The 27,263-nt window shown below is 45.6% G+C and overlaps 1 protein-coding gene across 10 annotated transcripts in view; it reads right to left on the reverse strand.

Moving 5' to 3' along the window:
• The window catches only part of LOC123992620 (RNA-binding protein Musashi homolog 2-like), a 358,445-nt gene that overhangs the window by 105,752 nt on the left and 225,430 nt on the right, over nt 1–27,263 (reverse strand). For all 10 annotated transcript variants that reach the window (XM_046293916.1, XM_046293915.1, XM_046293914.1 and 7 more), the window contains exon 8: nt 7,674–7,756. In XM_046293916.1, coding sequence (XP_046149872.1) covers nt 7,674–7,756 — 83 coding nt within the window. The remainder of the gene's footprint in view (nt 1–7,673; nt 7,757–27,263) is intronic.

The following is a 27,263-nucleotide window of genomic DNA, read 5'->3' on the forward strand; positions in this document are numbered from 1 at the left end:
AATGGACTAATGGCTACAGTGTTGGAGGAAGAGACTTATGGACTACTGGCTACAGTGGTGGAGGAAGAGACTCGAGGACTAATGGCTACAGTGTTGGAGGAAGAGACTAATGGATGACTGGCTACAGTGGTGGAGGAAGAGACTAATGGATGACTGGCTACAGTGCTGGAGGAAGAGACTAATGGATGACTGGCTACAGTGTTGGAGGAAGAGACTAATGGATGACTGGCTACAGTGTTGGAGGAAGAGACAAATGGATGACTGGCTACAGTGTTGGAGGAAGAGACTAGAGGACTAATGGCCAAAGTGTTGGAGGAAGAAACTAATGGATGACTGGCTACAGTGGTGGAGGAAGAGAATAATGGATGACTGGCTACAGTGTTGGAGGAAGAGACTAATGGATGACTGGCTACAGCGTTGGAGGAAGAGACAAATGGATGACTGGCTACAGTGTTGGAGGAAGAGACTAGAGGACTAATGGCCAAAGTGTTGGAGGAAGAAACTAATGGATGACTGGCTACAGTGGTGGAGGAAGAGAATAATGGATGACTGGCTACAGTGTTGGAGGAAGAGACTAATGGATGACTTGCTACAGTGTTGGAGGAAGAGACAAATGGATGACTGGCTACAGTGTTGGAGGAAGAGACTAGAGGACTAATGGCCAAAGTGTTGGAGGAAGAAACTAATGGATGACTGGCTACAGCGGTGGAGGAAGAGAATAATGGATGACTGGCTACAGTGCTGGAGGAAGAGACTAATGGATGACTGGCTACAGTGTTGGAGGAAGAGACTAATGGATGACTGGTTACAGTGCTGGAGGAAGAGACTAATGGATGACTGGCTACAGTGTTGGAGGAAGAGACAAATGGATGACTGGCTACAGTGTTGGAGGAAGAGACAAACGGATGACTGGCTACAGTGTTGGAGGAAGAGACAAATGGATGACTGGCTACAGTGTTGGAGGAAGAGACTAATGGATGACTGGCTACAGTGTTGGAGGAAGAGACTAATGGATGAATGGATGACTGGCTAAGTGCTGGAGGAAGAGACTAATGGATGACTGGCTACAGTGTTGGAGGAAGAGACTAATGGATGACTGGCTACAGTGTTGGAGGAAGATACAAATGGATGACTGGCTACAGTGTTGGAGGAAGAGACTAATGGATGACTGGCTACAGTGTTGGAGGAAGAGACTAATGGATGACTGGCTACAGTGTTGGAGGAAGAGACTGGATGAGGACTAATGGCCAAAATGTGTTGGAGGAAGAAACTAATGGATGACTGGCTACAGTGTTGGAGGAAGAGAATAATGGATGACTGGCTACAGTGGTGGAGGAAGAGAATAATGGATGACTGGCTACAGTGTTGGAGGAAGAGACTAATGGATGACTGGCTACAGTGTTGGAGGAAGAGACAAATGGATGACTGGCTACAGTGTTGGAGGAAGAGACTAGAGGACTAATGGCCAAAGTGTTGGAGGAAGAAACTAATGGATGACTGGCTACAGTGGTGGAGGAAGAGAATAATGGATGACTGGCTACAGTGCTGGAGGAAGAGACTAATGGATGACTGGCTACAGTGTTGGAGGAAGAGACTAATGGATGACTGGCTACAGTGCTGGAGGAAGAGACTAATGGATGACTGGCTACAGTGTTGGAGGAAGAGACTAATGGATGACTAGCTACAGTGTTGGAGGAAGATACAAATGGATGACTGGCTACAGTGTTGGAGGAAGAGACTAATGGATGACTGGCTACAGTGTTGGAGGAAGAGACTAATGGATGACTGGCTACAGTGTTGGAGGAAGAGACTAGAGGACTAATGGCCAAAGTGTTGGAGGAAGAAACTAATGGATGACTGGCTACAGTGGTGGAGGAAGAGAATAATGGATGACTGGCTACAGTGGTGGAGGAAGAGAATAATGGATGACTGGCTACAGTGGTGGAGGAAGAGAATAATGGATGACTGGCTACAGTGTTGGAGGAAGAGACTAATGGATGACTGGCTACAGTGTTGGAGGAAGAGACAAATGGATGACTGGCTACAGTGTTGGAGGAAGAGACTAGAGGACTAATGGCCAAAGTGTTGGAGGAAGAAACTAATGGATGACTGGCTACAGTGGTGGAGGAAGAGAATAATGGATGACTGGCTACAGTGCTGGAGGAAGAGACTAATGGATGACTGGCTACAGTGTTGGAGGAAGAGACTAATGGATGACTGGTTACAGTGCTGGAGGAAGAGACTAATGGATGACTGGCTACAGTGTTGGAGGAAGAGACAAATGGATGACTGGCTACAGTGTTGGAGGAAGAGACAAATGGATGACTGGCTACAGTGTTGGAGGAAGAGACAAATGGATGACTGGCTACAGTGTTGGAGGAAGAGACTAATGGATGACTGGCTACAGTGTTGGAGGAAGAGACAAATGGATGACTGGCTAAAGTGTTGGAGGAAGAGACTAATGGATGACTGGCTACAGTGCTGGAGGAAGAGACTAATGGATGACTGGCTACAGTGTTGGAGGAAGAGACTAATGGATGACTGGCTACAGTGTTGGAGGAAGAGACTAATGGATGACTAGGAAGATACAAATGGATGACTACAGTGTTGGAGGAAGAGACAAATGGATGACTGGCTACAGTGTTGGAGGAAGAGACTGGATGACTGGCTACAGTGTTGGAGGAAGAGACTAGAGGACTAATGGCCAAAGTGTTGGAGGAAGAAACTAATGGATGACTGGCTACAGTGGTGGAGGAAGAGAATAATGGATGACTGGCTACAGTGCTGGAGGAAGAGAATAATGGATGACTGGCTACAGTGTTGGAGGAAGAGACTAATGGATGACTGGCTACAGTGTTGGAGGAAGAGACAAATGGATGACTGGCTACAGTGTTGGAGGAAGAGACTAGAGGACTAATGGCCAAAGTGTTGGAGGAAGAAACTAATGGATGACTGGCTACAGTGCTGGAGGAAGAGACTAATGGATGACTGGCTACAGTGTTGGAGGAAGAGACTAATGGATGACTGGCTACAGTGTTGGAGGAAGAGACTAATGGATGACTGGCTACAGTGTTGGAGGAAGAGACTAATGGATGACTGGCTAAAGTGTTGGAGGAAGAAACTAATGGATGACTGGCTAGAGGAAGAGAATAATGGAACTGGCTAAAGTGTTGGAGGAAGAGACTAATGGATGACTGGCTACAGTGCTGGAGGAAGAGACTAATGGATGACTGGCTACAGTGCTGGAGGAAGAGACTAATGGATGACTGGCTACAGTGTTGGAGGAAGAGACTAATGGATGACTAGCTACAGTGTTGGAGGAAGAGACAAATGGATGACTGGCTACAGTGTTGGATGAAGAGACTAGAGGACTAATGGCCAAAGTGTTGGAGGAAGAAACTAATGGATGACTGGCTACAGTGGTGGAGGAAGAGAATAATGGATGACTGGCTACAGTGGTGGAGGAAGAGACTAGTGGACTACTGGCTACAGTGGTGGGTGAAGATACTGGTGGACTGCTGGCTACATTGGTGGGTGGTGGAGGAAGAGACAAGTGTACTTATGGCTACAGTGGTGGGGGGAGGGACTAGTGGACAACTGGCAGTGGTATAGTGGTGGGTGTAGGGTGATCCACTGGGTAGAAGCCTGCCTGGCCCTGCTGACTGAATCACAAGAATGAGCTCATCATCTCATCTCTCTGGGGGTTTAAGGTTTAATGGATGAGAAAAGAATGAGTATTGACATAGAGGTGGCAGTTTTGACTTCATCACCATGTATGTCTGTGTGAGTGAAGCACTAAAGAGGAGGAGAAGTATTATATAAAGTCTTAAAATCTCAGTTGTCGCATTCATAACTGTTAGGCCCAGTGCAGGCTTGTGGACGGAGAGTAGTGTGGTAGTGGTAGTGTTGACTAAGGAGGGAGAGTAGTGTAGTAGTGGTAGTGTTGACTAAGGAGGGGAGTAGTGTAGTAGTGGTAGTGTTGACTAAGGAGGGAGAGTAGTGTGGTAGTGGTAGTGTTGACTAAGGAGGGGGAGTAGTGTAGTAGTGGTAGTGTTGACTAAGGAGGGAGAGTAGTGTAGTAGTGGTAGTGTTGACTAAGGAGGGAGAGTAGTGTAGTAGTGGTAGTGTTGACTAAGGAGGGAGAGTAGTGTAGTAGTGGTAGTGTTGACTAAGGAGGGAGAGTAGTGTAGTAGTGGTAGTGTTGACTAAGGAGGAGAGTAGTGTGGTAGTGGTAGTGTTGACTAAGGAGGGAGAGTAGTGTGGTAGTGGTAGTGTTGACTAAGGAGGGAGAGTAGTGTGGTAGTGGTAGTGTTGACTAAGGAGGGAGAGTAGTGTAGTAGTGGTGGTGTTGACTAAGGAGGGAGAGTAGTGTAGTAGTGGTAGTGTTGACTAAGGAGGGAGAGTAGTGTAGTAGTGGTAGTGTTGACTAAGGAGGGGAGTAGTGTAGTAGTGGTAGTGTTGACTAAGGAGGGAGAGTAGTGTAGTAGTGGTAGTGTTGACTAAGGAGGGAGAGTAGTGTAGTAGTGGTAGTGTTGACTAAGGAGGGAGAGTAGTGTAGTAGTGGTAGTGTTGACTAAGGAGGGAGAGTAGTGTAGTAGTGGTAGTGTTGACTAAGGAGGGAGAGTAGTGTAGTAGTGGTAGTGTTGACTAAGGAGGGAGAGTAGTGTAGTAGTGGTAGTGTTGACTAAGGAGGGAGAGTAGTGTGGTAGTGGTAGTGTTGACTAAGGAGGGAGAGTAGTGTAGTAGTGGTAGTGTTGACTAAGGAGGGAGAGTAGTGTGGTAGTGGTAGTGTTGACTAAGGAGGGAGAGTAGTGTGGTAGTGGTAGTGTTGACTAAGAAGGGAGAGTAGTGTAATAGTGGTGGTGTTGACTAAGGAGGGAGAGTAGTGTGGTAGTGGTAGTGTTGACTAAGGAGGGAGAGTAGTGTAGTAGTGGTAGTGTTGACTAAGGAGGGAGAGTAGTGTAGTAGTGGTAGTGTTGACTAAGGAGGTGGTAGTGTTGACTAAGGAGGGAGAGTAGTGTGGTAGTGGTAGTGTTGACTAAGGAGGGAGAGTAGTGTGGTAGTGGTAGTGTTGACTAAGGAGGGAGAGTAGTGTAGTAGTGGTAGTGTTGACTAAGGAGGGAGAGAGTAGTAGTGTAGTAGTGGTAGTGTTGACTAAGGAGGGAGAGTAGTGTAGTGTGGTAGTGTTGACTAAGGAGGGAGAGTAGTGTAGTAGTGGTAGTGTTGACTAAGGAGGGAGAGTAGTGTAGTAGTGGTAGTGTTGACTAAGGAGGGAGTGTAGTAGTGTAGTAGTGGTAGTGTTGACTAAGGAGGGAGAGTAGTGTAATAGTGGTAGTGTTGACTAAGGAGGGAGAGTAGTGGTAGTAGTGGTAGTGTTGACTAAGGAGGGAGAGTAGTGTAGTAGTGGTAGTGTTGACTAAGGAGGGAGAGTAGTGTAGTAGTGGTAGTGTTGACTAAGGAGGGAGAGTAGTGTAGTAGTGGTAGTGTTGACTAAGGAGGGAGAGTAGTGTAGTAGTGGTAGTGTTGACTAAGGAGGGAGAGTAGTGTAGTAGTGGTAGTGTTGACTAAGGAGGGAGAGTAGTGTAGTAGTGGTAGTGTTGACTAAGGAGGGAGAGTAGTGTAATAGTGGTAGTGTTGACTAAGGAGGGAGAGTAGTGTAGTAGTGAATAGTGTTGACTAAGGAGGGAGAGTAGTGTAGTAGTGGTAGTGTTGACTAAGGAGGGAGAGTAGTGTAGTAGTGGTAGTGTTGACTAAGGAGGGAGAGTAGTGTAGTAGTGGTAGTGTTGACTAAGGAGGGAGAGTAGTGTAGTAGTGATAGTGTTGACTAAGGAGGGAGAGTAGTGTAGTAGTGGTAGTGTTGACTAAGGAGGGAGAGTAGTGTTGACTAAGGAGGGAGAGTAGTGGGTAGTGTTGACTAAGGAGGGAGAGTAGTGTAGTAGTGGTAGTGTTGACTAAGGAGGGAGAGTAGTGTAGTAGTGGTAGTGTTGACTAAGGAGGGAGAGTAGTGTAGTAGTGGTAGTGTTGACTAAGGAGGGAGAGTAGTGTAGTAGTGGTAGTGTTGACTAAGGAGGGAGAGTAGTGTAGTAGTGGTAGTGTTGACTAAGGAGGGAGAGTAGTGTAGTAGTGGTAGTGTTGACTAAGGAGGGAGAGTAGTGTAGTAGTGGTAGTGTTGACTAAGGAGGGAGAGTAGTGTAGTAGTGGTAGTGTTGACTAAGGAGGGAGAGTAGTGTAGTAGTGGTAGTGTTGACTAAGGAGGGAGTAGTAGTAGTAGTGGTAGTGTTGACTAAGGAGGGAGAGTAGTGTAGTAGTGGTAGTGTTGACTAAGGAGGGAGAGTAGTGTAGTAGTGGTAGTGTTGACTAAGGAGGGAGAGTTGTCAGTGCACGGCAGGCCAGGATATGGAGCCATGCCGGGTCTGATATTTTCCACCTACACTGTTCCACTGCACTGTTTGTGCCACAGCAGACTGCATGAGTCACAAGGCAACTAGTGCAGGCTAACAGTACATTGAGGCATCACCACCACCACCACTTTCCTCCTCTCTGCCCACCATGGCCTTGCCGTCCTGGGCCTCAGCCAGCCTGCTCATAGCATCCCCCCCACCACCACCTGGTCAACTGGCCATTAACCCTGACCCAGGACCAGTCTACTGGAAACACACTGCCACTACTGAAGATGAGTGCTTCCAGTTGAAGCCCGCATCCGCTACAAGACCATGGTGCTTGCCTACGGAGCTGTGAGGGGAACGGCACCTCAGTACCTCCAGGCTCTGATCAGGCCCTACACCCAAACAAGGGCACTGCGTTCATCCACCTCTGGCCTGCTCGCCTCCCTACCACTGAGGAAGTACAGCTCCCGCTCAGCCCAGTCAAAACTGTTCGCTGCTCTGGCCCCCCAATGGTGGAACAAACTCCCTCACGACGCCAGGACAGCGGAGTCAATCACCACCTTCCGGAGACACCTGAAACCCCACCTCTTTAAGGAATACCTAGGATAGGATAAGTAATCCCTCTCACCCCCCCTTTAAGATTTAGATGCACTATTGTAAAGTGACTGTTCCACTGGATGTTATAAGGTGAATGCACCAATTTGTAAGTCGCTCTGGATAAGAGCGTCTGCTAAATGACTTAAATGTAATGTAAATGTAACGAAGAATAAACATCAACACCAGGTCTGGCAAAAGGTGTGGCATTGAAACAGCCTGGACATATAGGTTTAATGTTGTTGTTTTTTCAATAATGCCAACAGCTTTCAGACATGGATACCTGTTCCAGCCTGATTTTGCGTGAGGTAGGGACAGGTTGTTTTGCCCTTCTGCCAGGAACGGCTCACACACACAATTTCATGGTGTGTGGTCATCAGTGCACAGTGCACACCACTGACTCCATAGCCCTAAAAACCTGTGTGTAGTTGTGTGTGTGTGTGTGTGTGTGTGTGTGTGTGTGTGTGTGTGTGTGTGTGTGTGTGTGTGTGTGTGTGTGTGTGTGTGTGTGTGTGTGTGTGTGTGTGTGTGTGTGTGTGTGTGTGTGTGTGTGTGTGTGTGTGTGTGTGTGTGTGTGTGTGTGTGTGTGTGTGTGTGTGAGATGCCTGCCGTCGTTACCGCTCTACTAAAGAGAAAATCAAATATTAATCCAGCCAGCACCGTTTGCCGTTTTGAAAAGCGAGAGCCACTCACCATTTTATTATTGATTTCATGAAAGTGGATCTCGCATACTTTCTCCACAACGTCCTCAACCTCGAAAGTTACAAAGCCGAAACCTGCAGGGAGGACAGAGAGGTAGAGAGAAGGACAGGAAGAGGGGATGGAGAGAGAAAGAGGGGAGTGAAAAAGGAGGAAAAAGGGAGAGAAAAATAAACCATTGGTTATAGTCAAGATTTATAGAACAACTTCTATTTGAAAGACAGGCAACATATGAAAATTTGTCCCCTAAATGTAGCTAAATAAACCTAATAAAGATGCAGTTATAGACCTGGAACGGCTGTACAGCTATGTGCAATAAAAATGATACAGTCCTCATTATTAGAATAACTGTATTCCTGCTTCACAGACAGAAGAGGAGGGAATTGCCACAAAGCTCATTAAATGAAATTCATGGACCCTGGCCTAGCCTGTGAATTTCATTACAGATATTCTCTGCTCCTTCATTGATATTTCACTGTAAAACACATTCTAGTTTTATGGTAATGTCAGGCCATATCATATTATTGATACATAGAACATTATACAAACTTTGCAAATCAGCAACAAGCATTGATTGATAACTAATAGAGGGTAATCTAGTGACTCATGGGCCAAAGCTTGACCTGATTATCTAATTCATAACTAATAGTGTCAGGCAGGTAGCCTAGCGGTTAAAGGCAGGCCAGCAACCGGAGGGTTGCCAGTTCGAGTCCCGGGTCCAACGTGAAAAATCTGATGGGAATTTAGCTGGCATCAGGATTGCTAGCATCAAATGTTAGATGCCATTGCCTTAGTTGGACCTTGTGTGTAATGACCAATAAAGCAATCTTCATTTTAGAGGGTAATCTAGTGGCCCATGGGCCAAAAATTGACTGGATTATCTACATGCCACATAAAGGGAGGACATTATGAAGGCATATACTAAGGATAGACACCCCAAAATGCCCCCGCCCCCCAGCAGGAAAGCCTTCCATTCCATGCCCTGTTGACTAATCAGCACTCGCTGGAAAACAAACACACAGAGCGGAGTGGCGGAGCGGAATAGAGCTGAAGTTGTGCCCCCACTGTGACAAGCTGAAACAAGGCTTTGGTTTTTAAGAGAGTGGGAGATAAGCCTGTGGGAGTCAAGGGGTCAACAGGGTTTGACATAGAGCCAGCATGTGGCCGGGCAGGGCCCCCCTTCTCCACACGCCAGCAGATATGGACAGATAAAGAGGCGGGAGGGCCGATAAGAGGGTCACGGAGAGAGCAACCGTTCTGACAACCCCCCTGTCCCGCCTCTGCACACACCGCAGTACTCTAACAATGAGTTATTACACAGTACAGTGCAGGGCATTCAATTCACAAACATGCACACATACATACAGTACACACACACACGCAAACACACACACAAACTATACCCGCATGTTACATGTACACATAATCCACTCCCCAACCCCCATATGAGGTTGGATCTATACAGGCATTAGACATCATTAAGCAGGTTTCAGTGATCAAAGCCACCTACACTCTCTCTGGTGTGAGGTAGGAAGTGAAGCTCATTAGTCAATGACCTGCCCTCTCTCCATGACTTCCTGTTCTGATCCAGGGGGACTTCCTGGAGTGATGCACAGCACACGTCAGACAGAGAACTCAACTCTCAAGCCCCTGCCTATCAATCTCTCTCTCAGGAACATACAGTATTAAATCAATGAATCACAGATCACACAGCAGTAAGAGTCAGAACACACTCAAAACAAATGTTTTAAATATTGTGCTTTTATTAGTCTTTCATCCTCTTCCCATTCATTATCTCTCCCTCTGTCTAGTATCTCTCCCTCTGTCTAGTATCTCTCCCTCTGTCTAGTATCTCATCCTCTGTCTAGTATCTCTCCCTCTGTCTAGTATCTCTCCCTCTGTCTAGTATCTCATCCTCTGTCTAGTATCTCTCCCTCTGTCTAGTATCTCTCCCTCTGTCTAGTATCTCATCCTCTGTCTAGTATCTCTCCCTGTCTGTCTAGTATCTCTCCCTCTGTCTAGTATCTCTCCCTCTGTCTAGTCTAGTATCTCTCCTCTGTCTAGTATCTCTCCCTCTGTCTAGTATCTCTCCATCTGTCTAGTATCTCATCCTCTGTCTAGTATCTCTCCCTCTGTCTAGTATCTCTCCCTCTGTCTAGTATCTCTCCCTCTGTCTAGTATCTCTCCCTCTGTCTAGTATCTCTCCCTCTGTCTAGTATCTCATCCTCTGTCTAGTATCTCTCCCTCTGTCTAGTATCTCTCCCTCTCTCCTCTGTCTGTCTCTCCCTCTGTCTAGTATCTCTCCCTCTGTCTAGTATCTCTCCCTCTGTCTAGTATCTCTCCCTCTGTCTAGTATCTCCTCCTCTGTCTAGTATCTCTCCCTCTGTCTAGTATCTCTCCCTCTGTCTAGCATCTCCTCCTCTGTCTAGTATCTCTCCCTCTGTCTAGTATCTCTCCCTCTGTCTAGTTTCTCGCTCTCCAGTTTCTCTCTAGTTTCTCTCTCTCTAGTTTCTCTCTCTCTAGTTTCTCCCTCTGTCTAGTATCTCTCCCTCTGTCTAGTTTCTCTCCCACTAGTTTCTCTCCATCTCTAGTATCTTCCATCTTCTCTCTATATATAGTTTATTTCTCTCTCTATAGTTTCTCTCTTTATATATACACTGCTCAAAAACATAAAGGGAACACTTAAACAACACAATGTAACTCCAAGTCAATCACACTTCTGTCAAATCAAACTGTCCACTTAGGAAGCAACACTGATTGACAATGCATTTCACATGATGTTGTGCAAATGGAATAGACAACAGGTGGAAAGTATAGGCAATTAGCAAGACACCCCCAATAAAGGAGTGATTCTGCAGGTGGTGACCACAGACCACTTCTCAGTTCTTATGCTTCCTGGCTGATGTTTTGGTCACTTTTGAATGCTGGCGGTGCTTTCATACTAGTGGTAGCATGAGACGGAGTCTACAACCCACACAAGTGGCTCAGGTAGTGCTGCTCACTCAGGATGGCACATCAATGCGAGCTGTGGCAAGAAGGTTTGCTGTGTCTGTCAGCGTAGTGTCCAGAGGATGGAGGCGCTACCAGGAGACAGGCCAGTACATCAGAAGACATGGAGGAGGCCATAGGAGGGCAACAACCCAGCAGCAGGACCGCTACCTCCGCCTTTGTGCAAGGAGGAGCAGGAAAAGCACTGCCAGAGCCCTGCCAAAATGACCTCCAGCAGGCCACAAATGTGCATGTGTCTGCTCAAATGGTCAGAAACAGACTCCATTAGGGGGGGTTGTGCTTACAGCCCAACACCCATGCAGGACGTTTGGTATTTGCCAGAGAACACCAAGATTGGCGAATTCACCACTGGTGCCCTGTGCCCTTCACAGATGAAAGCAGGTTCACACTGAGCACATGTGACAGACGTGACAGGCTGGAGACGCCGTGGAGAACGTTCTGCTGCCTGCAACATCCTCCAGCATGACCATTTTGGCGGTGGGTCAGTCATGGTGTGGAGTGGCATTTCTTTGGGGGGCCGCACAGCCCTCCATGTGCTCGCCAGAGGTAGCCTGACTGCCATTAGGTACCGAGATGAGATCCTCAGACCCCTTGTGAGACCATATGCTGGTGCTGTTGGCCCTGGGTTCCTCCTAATGCAAGACAATGCTAGACCTCATGTGGCTGGAGTGTGTCAGCAGTTCCTGCAAGAGGAAGGCATTGATGCTATGGACTGGCCCGCACGCTCCCCAGACAAGAATCCAATTGAGCACATCTGGGACATCATGTCTTGCTCCATCCACAGACTGTCCAGGAGTTGGCGGATGCTTTAGTCCAGGTCTGGGAGGAGATCCCTCAGGAGACCATCCGCCACCTCATCAGGAGCATGCCCAGGCGTTGTAGGGAGGTCATACTTGTTTTATGGACATTACATCAAAGTTGGATCAGCCTGTAGTGTGGTTTTCCACTTTAATTTTGAGTGTGACTCCAAATCCAGACCTCCATGGGTTGATAAATTTGATTTCCATTGATAATTTTTGTGTGATTTTGTTGTCAGCACATTCAACTATGTAAAGAAAAAAGTATTTATTGAGAATATTTAATTCATTCAGATCTAGGATGTATTATTTTAGTGTTCCCTTTATTTTTTTGAGCAGTGTATATAGTTTTTCTCTCTCTCTAGCCTCTCTCCATCTCTAGTCTCTATATAGTTTATCTCTCTCTCTAGTTAAAGTAAGGGAAAATAAATAAACAAATATGAGTTGTATTTACAATGGTGTTTGTTCTTTATTGGTTGCCCTTTTCTTGTGGCAACAGGTCACAAATTGGTAATTGGTATGTCGAATTTTATGTTCCTTTTGATGGCATAGAATACCTTGTCTCTCAGCTCATTCACAGCTTTACCTGTAGCGCTGATGTTTAGGTCGAGATATGTATAGCTTTTTATGTGCTCTAGGGCAATGGTGTCTCGATGGAATTTGTATTTGTGGTCCTGGCGTCTGGATCTTTTTTGGAAAATCATTATTTTTGATTTACTGAGATTTACTGTCAGGGCCCAGGTCTGACAGAATCTGTGCAGAAGATCTAGGTGCTGCTGTAGGTCCTCGTTGGTTGGTGACAGAACCACCAGATCATCAGCAAACAGTAGACAATTGACTTCAGATTCTAGCAGGGTGAGGCCGGATGCTGCAGACTGTTCTAATGCCCTTGCTAATTCATTGATATATATGTTGAAGAGGGAGGGGCTTAAGCTGCATCACTGCCTGACAGTGTTTTACCAATTTTAACCGCATATTTGTTTGTGTACTTGGATTTGATAATCCTGTCAGTTCGCTCTGGTCTGGGTCTCAGTCAGCCCCGGGCCTTTCTCTCTCTGTATGTGTCCTCTGCTCTCATTCACTTAAGCATCGCTGCGTGTTCCCGCTGTGTCAGCTAATCAAAAACTAGGGCTCTGCCTCCCATCTGCAATCAGTCCCATCATTCATCCAGTACAGAGCACATTACTCCTGGCCCCGTGTACTGGGGCCTCTGGGGCCTCCCCCGGTCCCCATTAGTGATGAATCAAATCAAAGACAACTGCTGCACATTCATTCTGTTTAAAGGCAGCAGGTAGAGTAAGAGGATATGAAAACGTCTGTACAGTGAATAGTTCTGTATAGTGTAAAGGTGCATCGTGTTGTATACGGTTGGTTCACGCTGGATTGTCCATGTATATACAGCAGCTCATGAATGTGTAGCGCTGAGAGAGAAGATGTTTCATTTCACGTCCACAAAGGACTCGTTTATCTGTGGCGCTCTCAGAGATCCACGGGAAGAGACTTCAACAGGTTTTCTGCGATAGGGGAATAGGCACAAATCCAAAAAGACACAGCTAAAAGGGAGTGTTGAGGTGGTGTGTTGTTGCGTGAGCGAGTGGGGTCTTTAAAGAGAGCGTTCGGGGTGTGTGCTGTGCATATGAGGAAGTGTCCCCTGTGATTTCTAGAGAGAAATACATTTCCATGTGTCTGTTGAGGCCCCCGGGCTGCGTAATGCTTTCTGCCTTTGAGGATGGCCTGGGTCCTCCATATCTCCCCTCCCAACACCGCCCCCCAACCTTATCAGCGCCACACCGACCACTTCTGACAACCAACAAATCAGCTGTCAGGAGCAATTTCTCACCAGCTGAGAGGAAGCCGCCGCTGCTGGGTGGTGTGGAGCAGGAGAGAGAGGGAGGGAGAGAGGTATGTGGGAGGGAGTGTTAACACACCTGCCCTTTGCTGGAGATATCTACTCCACTATACAGCTCTCTCATATCCCCTGCTAGGGTGTAGGAGGTGCAGAGGGTACACTAACCACCAAGAACAATGTTGTGAGTCCTAGTTCTTCTTCTCTCTTAAATTATAGATAAGTTGTTTGCTGAAAATCAAACATTTGCTTTGGGCCTGCGTCGAAAGTGTCCTAAATGCACCTTGTGTTGTGCTCAGTATCTCTTCATTAGTGTCTCACTATCTTCCATTCTCTTGTCTTTCCTTCTCTCAGCTCCCTCTCCAAACCCAGGGTGTAGGGATGAGGATGAGGCAATGATCTGGTCTGCTGTCTCTGTCAGAGTTCACAGCACTATTGACAAAGTCAGCTACCAGCTCAGCATTGGACGAGGCAGGTAGCCAATCAATTCGCTCCGGGAGGGGGTTGCTTAACGACGAGGCTGTAACTAACGGCCTTATCAAAGTCAAATAAGAGAGAGAGAGAGAGAGAGAAGACAGGTTATGTGCTCACTGCCCACAAAATGAGGTGGAAACAGCTGCACTTCCTAACCTCCTGCTAAATGTATGACCATATTAGAGACACATATTTCCCTCAGATTACACAGACCCACAAAGAATTAGAAAACAAATCCAATTTTGATAAACTCCCATATCTACTGGGTGAAATACCACAGTGTGCATCACAGCAGCAAGATTTGTGACCTGTTGCCACAAGAAAAGGGCAACTAGTGAAGAACAAACACCATTTTTTATAAAACCATATTTATGTTCATGCATTTTCCCTTTTGTGCTTTAACTAATTACACATTGCTACAACACTGTATATAGCCATAATATGATGTTTGAAATGTCTCTATTCCTTTGGAACTTTTGTGAGTGTAATGTTAACTGTTCATTATTTATTGTTTATTATCTATTTCACTTGCTTTGGCAATGTAAACATGTGTTTCCCATGCCAATAAAGCCCTTTGAAATGAATTGAGAGTGATTGAGAGATGAAGAGAGAGAAAGAGAGAGAGATGGAGGGACAAAAAAGAGAGAGATGGAGAGAGTGAGTAAAACCTGAGAGAAGAAAATAGGAGTTTCTCCACCTCTACACGGTAGGGTTTGAGATGTGGCATCCCCTGCCTTGCCTCCTCACAACAGTAACATGTACATTTAATGTCCTAACCACCTAAACAGTCCATTTCCTCCTACCTGCCACCCCCCAATGCTGCTGGAGAACCACACAAACTGGTGTTCTCTCCTCACAATGTCAGACTTTTGTTTTCCTCTTTCCTCTAACTTTCATAGACGATTCCCCTCAATGACAACACATGGATTTCCAATCTGGGGTGCAGTAATAGGTGGTAGTGGTCATTACCAAGGCGTCGGGATGGATCTCACACTTATTAGCTGGTGGCGGCTAACCGCACAGCGGTCTCCGCAGACACCCCCCCACCCCCGCCCCAGACAGAGAGACATTCACAGCCGCTCACTAAACAAAGAGGCTGAAACAGCCAGCCTTAATGCCAGTTCCCATCGGAGCGCCGCTGCACAAATAAAATTCAAATGCTGAATCAATGAGTGGTCAACTGACCTTTGCGTCAAGAGGCCCAGCCTGCCCCCGGGCGGTTGGATGTATTTAAAAGGAAGAGGTACATGACCAAATCACATATTAATACAGTGGCTTCCATCCCCTGCAGAGGAGGGCCAGTGAATAAGGGAAGCACAGTGAAAAGAGAGGGGGAGGAAGGGTTCTGCTTGTAGCCTGTGGCCCTTTCTCTTACAGACAGACAGACAGACAGACAGACAGACAGACAGACAGACAGACAGACAGACAGACAGACAGACAGACAGACAGACAGACAGACAGACAGACAGACAGACAGACAGACAGACAGACAGACAGACAGACAGACAGACAGACAGACAGACCAAGGATGCCAAATAATGATCCTAACGATGTCTTGCTGTATTGATTAATCTAGTAATAAAAAGATAAGCACTCAAAATAACAGTATTGCATTTCACCTCAAGGCAAATACAGTCTACATATCTGTTGAAGGGGCAATGGCTGTGAATACAGATGAAGTATTTATTCAGAATGTAACAGAGATCTTTCCATAGAACAAAATACTTCCCCCTCTGCTCTGTGTAAATAAATATACACTGTTCCAGTTGCTGAAACTATATGAATGATTGAGAAAATAAAGTAGCATTCAAAGTTGATGAAAAACGTTGGAGGCGCACAGACTGGTTTGTTTTTCTCATTTAGGGTGCTTCGCCTCTCTCATTCGCTCTCTCTTTCGCTCATTCTCCCACTCCAAAACCCCCATTCAATTTACTCCCAAGTGTGAAAAATCATTTGCATACACACAGAAACTATGACAGTGCTGTCACAAATGGCATCCAATTCCTGCTCTCCATCAGTGTGTGAGGGCCGGGGGGGGGGGTTCCGTCATGCTTTGTCTTTGAGTGTGTGTATGTTGTTTATTGCTGTTGGTTTGTGTGTTACTGTGTGTGCATTTGTCTGTTTGTTTGTGACATCCTTCCTTCAAAATGACTTTAGGATGGATTTAATTTCAGGAGAATCTAAAACAGAAATGTCCTTTTCACAAAGACTAACCCTGGGCCTTTATGAGTGTGTCTGTAAGAGTGTAGACGTGTAACCTGTTAGGCATGTGTGTGCTTGTGTGTGCATGTAAGCATGTGTTTGTGTGTGTGTTTGTGTGTGTGTGTTCCCATGCGTCACCTCTGACAAGTCCCGGCTCCAAACCGCAATCAAACACCTTTCAGAGGAAAGCGAGAGGAGGGAGGTGAGAAAACCTGTGACAGGCGCAGACAACAGCGGACACAATCAAATCAAAGCCGGTGTCAATTAAATTCTCCTCTGGCTGATAAATGGGTTCCCTTCCCCATCCATTAATAACCAGAGCCAAGCGCCACGACAAAACTTGTCAATGGGGCTATTTTTTTTGCCTGCCAGTCTGTCTGCTCTGTTTGCTAGGCTAGCAGTAGGCAGGGAGGGAGAGAGAAATAACCTATCCTTGCTTCTCCTTGGGAGAGACCACAGGGGAACAGCGGGCAAGATGCATCCTTAAAAGTCAATAAATAGATGGGCATCGACGGGAGTTTGCAGTCTTATTTACACATCCTCTTAATCAAAAAGGGAGAGAAAAAACTTGGGAAGCTCTTGGGAACTCTGAGCTCTTGTAAACTAAATGAGAGTGGACAGAGGAATCAATTGGAATACCAGCCATCCTGCTACAATATAATGACTCGGGTGAAATAAGTTTAGCAGAGTGACGGGAGGAGAAACGCCAGGAAAACAGAGAGAAAGGAGAGGAGGAGGGAATGAAAAACCTGCTCCAAAGACACAGGAGGCTGAGTGCTGTCACAAAGACACTCAAAACAAGTGTGTGTGTGTGTGTGTGTGTGTGTGTGTGTGTGTGTGTGTGTGTGTGTGTGTGTGTGTGTGTGTGTGTGTGTGTGTGTGTGTGTGTGTGTGTGTGTGTGTGTGTGTGTGTGTGTGTGTGTGTGTGTGTGTGTGTGTGTGTGTGTGTGTGTGTGTGTGTGTGTGTGTGTGTGTGTGTGTGTGTGTGTTGGGAATACAGTATATAATAGACATGTAACACAGTCCCTTCGTAAGGCCAACCTACAACAGACGAATGGCCCACAGAAACATTGGTTTTGTACAACATTAAGGTCACTCTTCACGTTTCCAGTTGTATTAGTCGTATGTACAGGATACACATGGTATACACTGGCCAACTAAAAGATAAGAATGTGAACATAAAGTAAATGGCTCAGTAGAATAAAATAAACATTTTAGCATCAGTATAATACTTACATATGTATGTGCTGATGTACTGGACTGTCACCCAAGATAAATACCAGCATTAAACACCCAAAACAAATACTGAATGCTGCAAAACAAATCATGGCTCCAAAAGCACTAATGATCCTCAGCTCTGCTCCCTTCATTAAGTGAAATGGATGGAGCTCTAGGAGCTGTGTATGCAGATTTAACCCAGTGTGTCTGACCAATAGAAGAGAAGGCGAAACTACCAGTCTCATGCAGTAGAAGAGGAACGGTGGGACACACCATGAGGGGGAAGAGGATTCCCACTGTCAGATAAAGGCCTGAGCACACCCCAGCTCCTTAGCCAGTGGTAATACAACAAGTAATACTGTCTCTGTATAGGCCTACAAGCCAGTTTAAAATATAGATTTACAATTAGGCTTCTAGTACAAATCAACAATATGATATTAGTGGACATTGTTTCTCTACAAGACGAGTGTATGTCCACGCAGAGTGGAATGCACACCAAACCAACCATAGGACCACCACACATATAATTGAGCCATATTTACCCCGTCGGTGGTTCTGACAGGCTCAGAAATGGAACGACATATATTACATAATATAATAATATAATAAAAATAATAATAATATATGCCATTTAGCAGATGCTTTTATTCAAAGTGACTTACAGTCATGCGTGCATACATTTTACGGGTGCTCCTGGGCAGCAGCTCTGAGGGTGATGCATTGTGACAGCTCTCAGCTCATAATAACAGCAACAACACACTGACTGTCATGGTGGCTGTGTCGCTGGAGCAACAAGTCCAATTTCACCCCTCTCTCTCTCCCTCGCTCTCTTTTCCATCTCCCTCACTCTCCCTCCATCTCGTTCTCTCTGTCTCTCTCCCTCCCTACCTCCATCACAGACTAATGTGATTACACTGGCATCAAAACAATTTGGTCTTTAATTACAACAAGACACATCGAGACGAGAGCCATGAGCGGCCCTTCTCACAGGGACCAAGTGGCATGAGTCATGACCAATGAAGAGAGAGAAAAAAACATGATGGGATATTGCTACCAGACAGACATTTTCATAAATGGAAGTGGTGGCGAAGCCGCCTTAAATGAAAGAGATGGTACAGTGGACTGGGGGGGTAACTTCAGGGGTGATCCTTCAGAAAAAGGTTGGCTGAAGAATAACAGCTCTATTGGGATTTGTGTTAGTTAGCTAACAGCTCTCCTTCAGCTTTCAGAATCAACAACATCAACATAGCTGATTATGAATGTTGTATCTGGATTAAGTGAAACTCTCTGAAGACACATAAGTGAATGTATATTTGATGACAGTAGATTTACCTGCAGGCAGAATGATGAAACGGGAGATCATAACAACATGGCGCACTTCAGCTCTGGTTAACATCTCCTACTGAAGGACTGAATGTATTCAGTGAATGAGGGGCCAATAGAATGCCATCTGGATGCTGACTCAATCTGACTCCCAACTGGGAGAAATTTCCTCTATTTTTCGTCCTATGTGGATTAGAGGTGCATCATGCACTTCAGCCAACTGGTGAGCTGGTTCTGCTACGGTCAAGGACTGCCAGGGTCAATGATTGCCAGGATCAAGGACTGCCAGGATCATGGACTGCCAGGATCAAGGACTGCTAGGGTCAGGACTGACAGGGTCAGACTGCCAGGGTCAAGGACTGCTAGAACCAAGGACTGCCAGGGTCAAGGACTGCCAGGATCAAGGACTGCCAGGATCATGGACTGCCAGGATCAAGGACTGCTAGGGTCAGGACTGCCAGGGTCAGACTGCCAGGGTCAAGGACTGCTAGAACCAAGGACTGCCAGAGTCAGGACTGCTAGAACCAAGGACTGCCAGGATCAAGGATTGCCAGGATCAAGGACTGCCAGGGTCAGGACTGCTAGGGTCAGGACTGCCAGGGTCAGGACTGCTAGAACCAAGGACTGCCAGGGTCAGGACTGCTAGAACCAAGCCCTGCCAGGGTAAGTGCTGAGAGGTGAGAGTACAATCTGTCACCCCACAGGAAGAGGTGAAGAGTGGAAAGAAAGAACAAAGTACTGGAGGGAGAGGTGGAAAACAGAGAGGGGGAAGAGAAAGAGAGACAGAGAAACAGACAGACAGAGCGAGACGGAAAGACAGCGACAAAGAGAGACAGAGAGAGAGACAGAAAGACGGCGACAAAGAAGAAAAGCGAAAGAGATGGAGAGAAAAGAGAAAGTGGGAAAGTGATCTAAACCGTTGAATAATTCAACAGGACAGCTGACCTCTTCCCACTAGCCTGGGGCTGAATAGACCTCTATAGATTTCAGCCACTACCTCTAATCAGCTGCAACCAGCAAGCCATCACCTTTCATTCCCCTCCACTTTTAACACCAAAACCAATTAGATTAATTACAGAAGTCCATTCTTGCTCAAGTTTATAGCTTCTCAGTTAGATCTATGTATCGTCCTTGAGACTGGCTGTGGATGTCAACAGTCTCTGTGGATGTCAACAGTCTCTGTGGATGTCTCCAGCCCCAGTAGGGTGTCTCCTCTCTGGGTTCTTTGAATGAGCTGGGGTGTGGAGACGTGGATGGTAATGGATACTGGGAGAGTACAGGGCAAACACACAGACAGACACTGCAGATGGCTCCCTGACTCCACTCGTACAGATACAGGCCAAGAGAGAGTGTGTTTGTGTGTACATGGGTTTACTATAGATGTCCTTCTGTGTCACAGAGAGTGTGAGCTTGTGAGCATCAAAGCAGGCCCCTGCTGTTTATTTATGAGATGTGGTGAGATAAGATTGTTGTCAGCAGAAGAATATCTTAATCCATTCATTTCTGTTTATTCTGTAAATCCGATGTATGTTACATGAAATACGCATGTTTACTGATATTTAGGGGGAAAAATCTGTCTATTGCACACCCCACAGAAAACAAGATGTACCCCCGAAATATCCAGCTATATTTACTTGCTTTATATACAGTTGAAGTCAGAAGTTTACATACACTTTAGCAAAATACATTTAAACTGTTTTTCACAATTCCTGACATTTAATAATAGTAACAATTCCCTGTCTTAGGTCAGTTAGGATCACAACTTTATTTTAAGAATGTGAAATGTCAGAATAATAGTAGAGAGAATGATTTATTCTTTCATCTTTTATTTTTAGCTTTTATTTCTTTCATCACATTCCCAGTGGGTCAGAAGTTTACATACACTCAATTAGTATTTGGTTTCATTTCCTTTAAATTGTATGAAACGTTTCGGGTCGCCTTCCACAAGCTTCCCACAAGCTGCTAGGGTAAGGACTGCCAGCGGCAGCGTAGCCTAGTGGTTAGAGTGTTGGACTAGTAACTGTTCCCAGGCCGTCATTGAAAATAAGAATGTGTTCTTAACTGACTTGCCTGGTTAAATAAAGGTAAAATAAAAAAATAAAAAATAAAAATAAGTTGGGTGAATTTTGGCCCATTCCTCCTGACAGAGCTGGTGTAATTGAGTCAGGTTTGTAGGCCTCCTTGCTCAAACAAGCTTTTTCAGTTATGCCTACAAATGTTCAATATGATTGAGGTCAGGTATTTGTGATGGCCACTCCAATACCTTGACTTTGTTGTCCTTAAGCCATTTTGCCACAACTTTGGAAGTATGCTTGGGGTCATTGTCCATTTGGAAGACCCATTTGCGACCAAGCTTTAACTTCCTGACTGATGTCTTGAGATTTTGCTTCAATATATCCACATCCTTTGCCCTCCTCATGATGCCATCTATTTTGTGACGTGCACCAGTCCCTCCTGCAGCAAAGCACCCCCAAAACATGATGCTGCCACCCCTGTGCTTCACGGTTGGGATGGTGTTCTTCGGCTTGCAAGCCTCCCCCTTTTTCCTCTAAACATAATGATGGTCATTATGGCCAAACAGTTATATTTTGTTTCATCAGACCAGAGGACATATCAGCAAAAAGTACGATCTTTGTCCCCATGTGCAGTTGCAAACCGTAGTCTGGCATTTTTTTATGGCAGTTTTGGAGCAGTGGCTTCTTCTTTGCTGAGCGGCCTTTCAGGTTATGTTGATATTGGACTCGTTTTACTGTGGATAGAGATACTTTTGTACCTGTTTCCTCCAGTATCTTCATGAGATCCTTTTCTGTTGTTCTGGTATTGATTTGCACTTTTCGCACCAAAGTACATTCATCTCTCGGAGACAGAACGCATCTCCTTCCCGAGCGGTATGACGGCTGCATGGTTCCATAGTGTTTATACTTGTGTACTATTGTTTGTACAGATGAACGTGGTACCTTCAGGTGTTTGGAAATTGCTCCCAAGGATGAACCAGACTTGTGGAGGTCTACAATATTTTTTCTGAGGTCTTGGCTGATTTCTTTTGATTTTCCCATGATGTCAAGCAAGGAGGCACTGGGTTAGAAGGTAGGCCTTGTAATACATCCACAGGTACACCTCCAATTGACTCAAATGATGTCAATTAGCCTATCAGAAGCTTCTAAAGCCATGACATCATTTTCTGGAATGTCGTGGCTGAATGACGACATGAATAACATACAGCTGGCGGGTTTAAAGCTCAATCGGCAGGATAAAACAGCCGCCTCTGGTAAGACAAGGGTTGGCAGTCTATGTATATTTGTAAAGTACAGCTGGTGGACCCCAGAGTGGCGAAGTGGTCTAAGGCACTGCATAGCGGTGCTAGCTGTGCCATTAGAGATTATGGGTCCGAGTCCAGGCTCTGTCGCAGCCGGCTGCGACCGGGAGACCCATGGGGTGGTGCACAATTTGCCCAGCATCGTCCGGGTTAGGGGAGGGTTTGGCCGGCAGGGATGTCATTGTCCCATCGCGCACTAGCGACTCGTGTTGCGGCCCGGGTTCAGAGCATGCTAACACGGTCTTTAGGTGTACTGTGTTCCCTCCAGCACATTGGTGCGGCTGGCTTCCGGGTTAAGTGGGCATTGTGTCAAGAAGCAGTGCAGCTTGATTGGGTTGTGTTTCAGGGGGACGCGTGGCTCTCGACCTTCGTCTCTCCCGAGTCTGTACGGGAGTTGCAGCGATGAGACAAGACTGTATCTACCAATTGGATATCACGATATTGGGGAGAAAAATGGGAAAAAACAACAACAAAAAACAAGGAAGTCTTGAGGTTTCGCTCACCTGAGGTAGAGTATCTCATGACACACTGCAGACCACACTATTTACAAAGAGTTTTCATCTATATTCTTATTAGCTGTCTTTTTACCACCACAAACCGATGCTGGCAATAAGACTGCACTCAATGAGTTGTATTCGGCCATAGGCAAACAGGAAAACGCTCATCCAGAAGTGGCGCTCCTAGTGGCCAGGGACTTTAATGCAGGGAAACTTAAATCCGTTTTACCTAATTTCCTCCATTTGGCAAATCTTACCATAATTATATCCTACTGATTACTGCTTACAAGCAAAAACTAAAGCAGGAGCCACCAGTAACTAGGTCAATAAAAAAGTGGTCAGATGAAGCAGATGCTAAGCTACAGGACTGTTTTGCTAGCACAGACTGTAATATGTTCCGGGATCCTTCTGATGGCATTGAGGAGTAAACCACATCAGTCACCAGCATCATCAATACGTGCATTGATGACACCATCCCCACAGTGACTGTACTTACATATCCCAACCAGAAGCTATGGATTACATGCAACATCCGCACTGAGCTAAAGGGTAGAGCTGCTTTCAAGGGGCGGAACTCTAACCCAGAAACTTATAAAATAAATCCCACTACGCTGTCCGGTGAACTATCAAACAGACAAAGCATCAATACAGGACTAAGAATGAATCGTACTACAACGGCTCCAAAACTCGTAGGATGTGGCAAGGATAGCAAACTATTACAGACTACACTAACACTAAAACATGCATGAGAGCATCAGCTGTTCCAGACAACTGTGTGATCACGCAGTCTCTGTAGCTGATGAAAAGGAGAACTACTACAGGAACTACTACAGGAAAAGAAGAACCGAGCACGCCCCCATTCTCATCGACGGGGCTGTAGTGGAGCAGGTTGAGAGCTTCAAGTTCCTTGGGGTCCACATTACCAACAAACTAACATGGTCCAAACACACCAAGACAGCTGTCAAGAGGACACGACAGAGTATTTTTCACCTCAGGAGACTGAAAAGATTTGGCATGGGTCCATCCTGACCCATTGCTTCATTGCCTGATTTGGCAACTGCTCGAACACTGACTGCAAGGCACTACAGTGTGTGTAAGGCCCAGTACATCACTGGGACCAAGCTTCCTGCCATTCAGGACCTCTATACCAGGCGGTGTCAGAGGCTGGCCCTAAAAATTGTTAAAGACTCCAGCCACCCTAGTCATAGACTGTTCTCTCAGCTACCGCACGGCATTTTAAAGTATTTTTCTTAAAACTACATGGTTAGTTAAGGACTCGTAAGTAAGCACGTCACTGTAACCTGTTGTATTCAGCGCATGTGACAAATACTATTTGATTTGATTGTATATGTTCAGTGCATCAGCATTTCTTCTCTACAGTCCACTGAGTCTCTCAGATACAACTCTATCCTAAAGCCTGTTGACAAATCTGTTTTGTCCACATTGGTGTATGTAGGTCACTGAGCAGCAATGGTCCATCAATTCTACTGTCCTACTTAGAAAGACACACACACACACACACCTAGTGTGTTGGAAAAAGTGGAATTTTTCACTCAAGTTTTCCTACCCTACCTCCCCCGTAACAGTTTTCCCCATCCAACCAATACATACTCCTTCGACCTCAACTTCATAGAACAACAATGAATAAATCCAGCAGCGCGAGCAAGGAAAACTAAGTTAGAGCGATAAGAGGAAGAAGAAACGCATATAAACAAAACCAAGTTAAAGCAGTTAAAAGTAGCCTGGATGTTATCAGTAGAGGGCCCTTGGAATAAGATTGACTGTTCTTGTTGGGCTCCAACTTTAGCTGAAATGAATCAGGCTCAGTCTCAGGCACAAACCCTGCATGGTAATGAGCCTGCTTATGGTACTGCTGATACAGCCCACTTCTGTCAAATTAAATAATAACATCTTTAGAAGAACAGGAAAAATCAATCAAGGGGCCCAATCACTGTCAGGTGTCCATTATGTGCTTGGCACGTCAGAGGAATTGGCTCTTGGGGTGCAACACTGCCTTTCCGGAGCGATACCAACAACAAAAGGCATCTAGAAAAGAAAACTCCCTCCGAAGCCAACCATAAAGTACTTCATTTATGAAGTCATAATTCTGTACTTAGTTAATGAACGAGCCAAGCAATTGAAAACAGATTTTTGTGACATATTTTATACTGAACAAAAATAGAAACGCAACATATAACGTGTCTGTCCTGAATTTCTTGAGCTGAAATAAAATATCCCAGAAATGTCCCATACGCACAAACAATTAATTTCTCTCAAATGATGTGAATACATTTGCATCCATCCCTGTTAGTGAGCATTTCTTCTTTGCCAAGATAATCCATCCACCTGACAGATGTGGCATATCAAGAAGCTGATTAAACAGCATGATCACTACACCAGTGCACCTTGTGCTACGTACAATAAAAGGCCACTCTAAAATGTGCAGCTTTGTCACACAACACAATGCCACAGATGTCTCAAGTTTTGAGGGAGTGTGCAATTAGCATGCTGACTGCAGGAATGTCCACCAGAGCTGTTGCCAGAGAAATTAATGTTAATTTTTCTACCATAAGCCACCTCCAACGTCGTTTTAGAGAAATTGCCAGTATGTGCAACCGGCCTCACAACCTCAGACCATGTATAACCCTGCCAGCCCAGGACCTCCGCATCCGGCTTCTTTACCTGCGGGATGGTCTGAGACCAGCCACCCGGACAACTGATGAAACTGAGGAGTATTTCTGTCTGTAATAAAGCCCTTTTGTGGGGAAATTTGTTATTTTCAATTTAAGATATTATTTTAAGCTATTATATAAAATTTTCCGCTACAAAAAGAATGCTTAGTATATGGGGTATTCAACAGTCAGACCGGTACAGACTCTGCCATACAGAAACAGAATCGACAGAGCATGTCTTTTGGTCACGTTGGCATGAAGAGATTCAGGAGACAGGCGCAGGAATGCGTAATAGTTTTTTTATTAAGCCCAAATTATGGCTTGCCGTATAACGGCACGAAGACCAAACAAACACGTGACCAAACGCACGGTAGAAACCCAAAACAAAAGAGCGAGTACCTCGAATAAATAACACATGCGCACAATGATTAACACACGGGGTGAGACCCGTAATCATCTGCACAATGATTATCACACGGTGTGAGACCCGTAATCATCTGCACAATGATTATCACACGGGTGAGACCCGTAATCATCTGCAGACCCGTAATCATCTGCATTTAACACACGGGATGAGACCCGTAATCATCTGCACAATGATTATCACACGGTGTGAGACCCGTAATCATCTGCACAATGATTATCACACGGGTGAGACCCGACCCACGGGGTGAGACCCGTAATCATCTGCACAATGATTAACACAGGGGATGAGACCCGTAATCATCTGCACAATGATTAACACACGGGATGAGACCCGTAATCATCTGCACAATGATTAACACACGGGATGAGACCCGTTATCATCTGCACAATGATTAACACACGGGGTGAGACCCGTAATCATTTGCACAATGATTAACACACGGGGTGAGACCCGTAATCATCTGCACAATGATTAACACACGGGATGAGACCCGTAATCATCTGCACAATGATTAACACACGGGGTGAGACCCGTAATCATCTGCACAATGATTAACACACGGGGTGAGACCCGTAATCATCTGCACAATGATTAACACACGGGGTGAGACCCGTAATCATCTGCACAATGATTAACACACGGGGTGAGACCCGTAATCATCTGCACAATGATTATCACACGGGGTGAGACCCGTAATCATCTGCACAATGATTAACACACGGGATGAGACCCGTAATCATCTGCACAATGATTATCACACGGGGTGAGACCCGTAATCATCTGCACAGTGATTAACACACGGGATGAGACCCGTAATCATCTGCACAATCCACAATGGCACAAAAGCCAAAACACACAGCACAGGTACTCACACGCACCAACGGACATAGTAACAATAATTGACCCCCCCATGGAAACCAAAGGGCACATATATACAAATACAATCAGTGGGAATAGGGGCCAGGTGTGCTTATTATAACTCAATTAATCTTTTAAAGACATACAATATATTTGGCAAGTAGAAGTGCTTTGAACAACATTTACATATTTACAACATACACTATATTACCAAAAGTTTGTGGACACCTGCTCGTCGAACATCTCATTCCAAAATCCTGGGTATTAATATGGAGTTGGTCCCCATTTGCTGCTATAACAGCCTCCACTTTACAGGGAAGTCTTTCCACTAGATGTTGGATCATTGCTGCAGGGACCTGATTCCATTCAGCAACAAGAGCATTAGTGAGGTCGGGCACTGATGTTAGGCGATTAGGCCTGGTTCGCAGTCGGCATGGAAATGTATTCCAAAGTTTGGCATTGTGCATGTTGATCTTAGGCTTGTGTGTGGCTGCTGGAAACCCATTTCATGAAACTCCCGGTGAACAGTTCATGTGCTGACGTTGCTTCCAGAGGCAGTTTGGAACTCTGCATTGAGTGTTGCAACTGAGGACAGACGATATTTACGCGCTACGCGCTTCAGCACTCGGCGGTCCCGTTCTGTGAGCTTGTGTGGCCTACCACTTCTCGGCTGAGCCGTTGTTGCTCCTAGACATTTCCACTTCACAATAACAGCATTTACAGTTGATCGGGGAAGCTCTAGCAGGGCATACATTTGAAGAACTGACTAATTGAAAAGGTGGCATCCTATGACGGTGCCATGTTGAAAGTCACTGAGCTCAGTAAGGCTATTCTGCTGCCAATGTTTATCTGTCAGCAACGGGTGTGGCTGAAATAGCTGAATCCACTCATTTGAAGCGGTGTCCAGATACTCTAGCATATATAGTCTATTTAAAGCATATGTAC

The sequence above is a fragment of the Oncorhynchus gorbuscha genome, linkage group LG13 (genome assembly GCF_021184085.1).
Source record: "Oncorhynchus gorbuscha isolate QuinsamMale2020 ecotype Even-year linkage group LG13, OgorEven_v1.0, whole genome shotgun sequence".
Classification (NCBI taxonomy): Eukaryota; Metazoa; Chordata; class Actinopteri; order Salmoniformes; family Salmonidae; genus Oncorhynchus; species Oncorhynchus gorbuscha.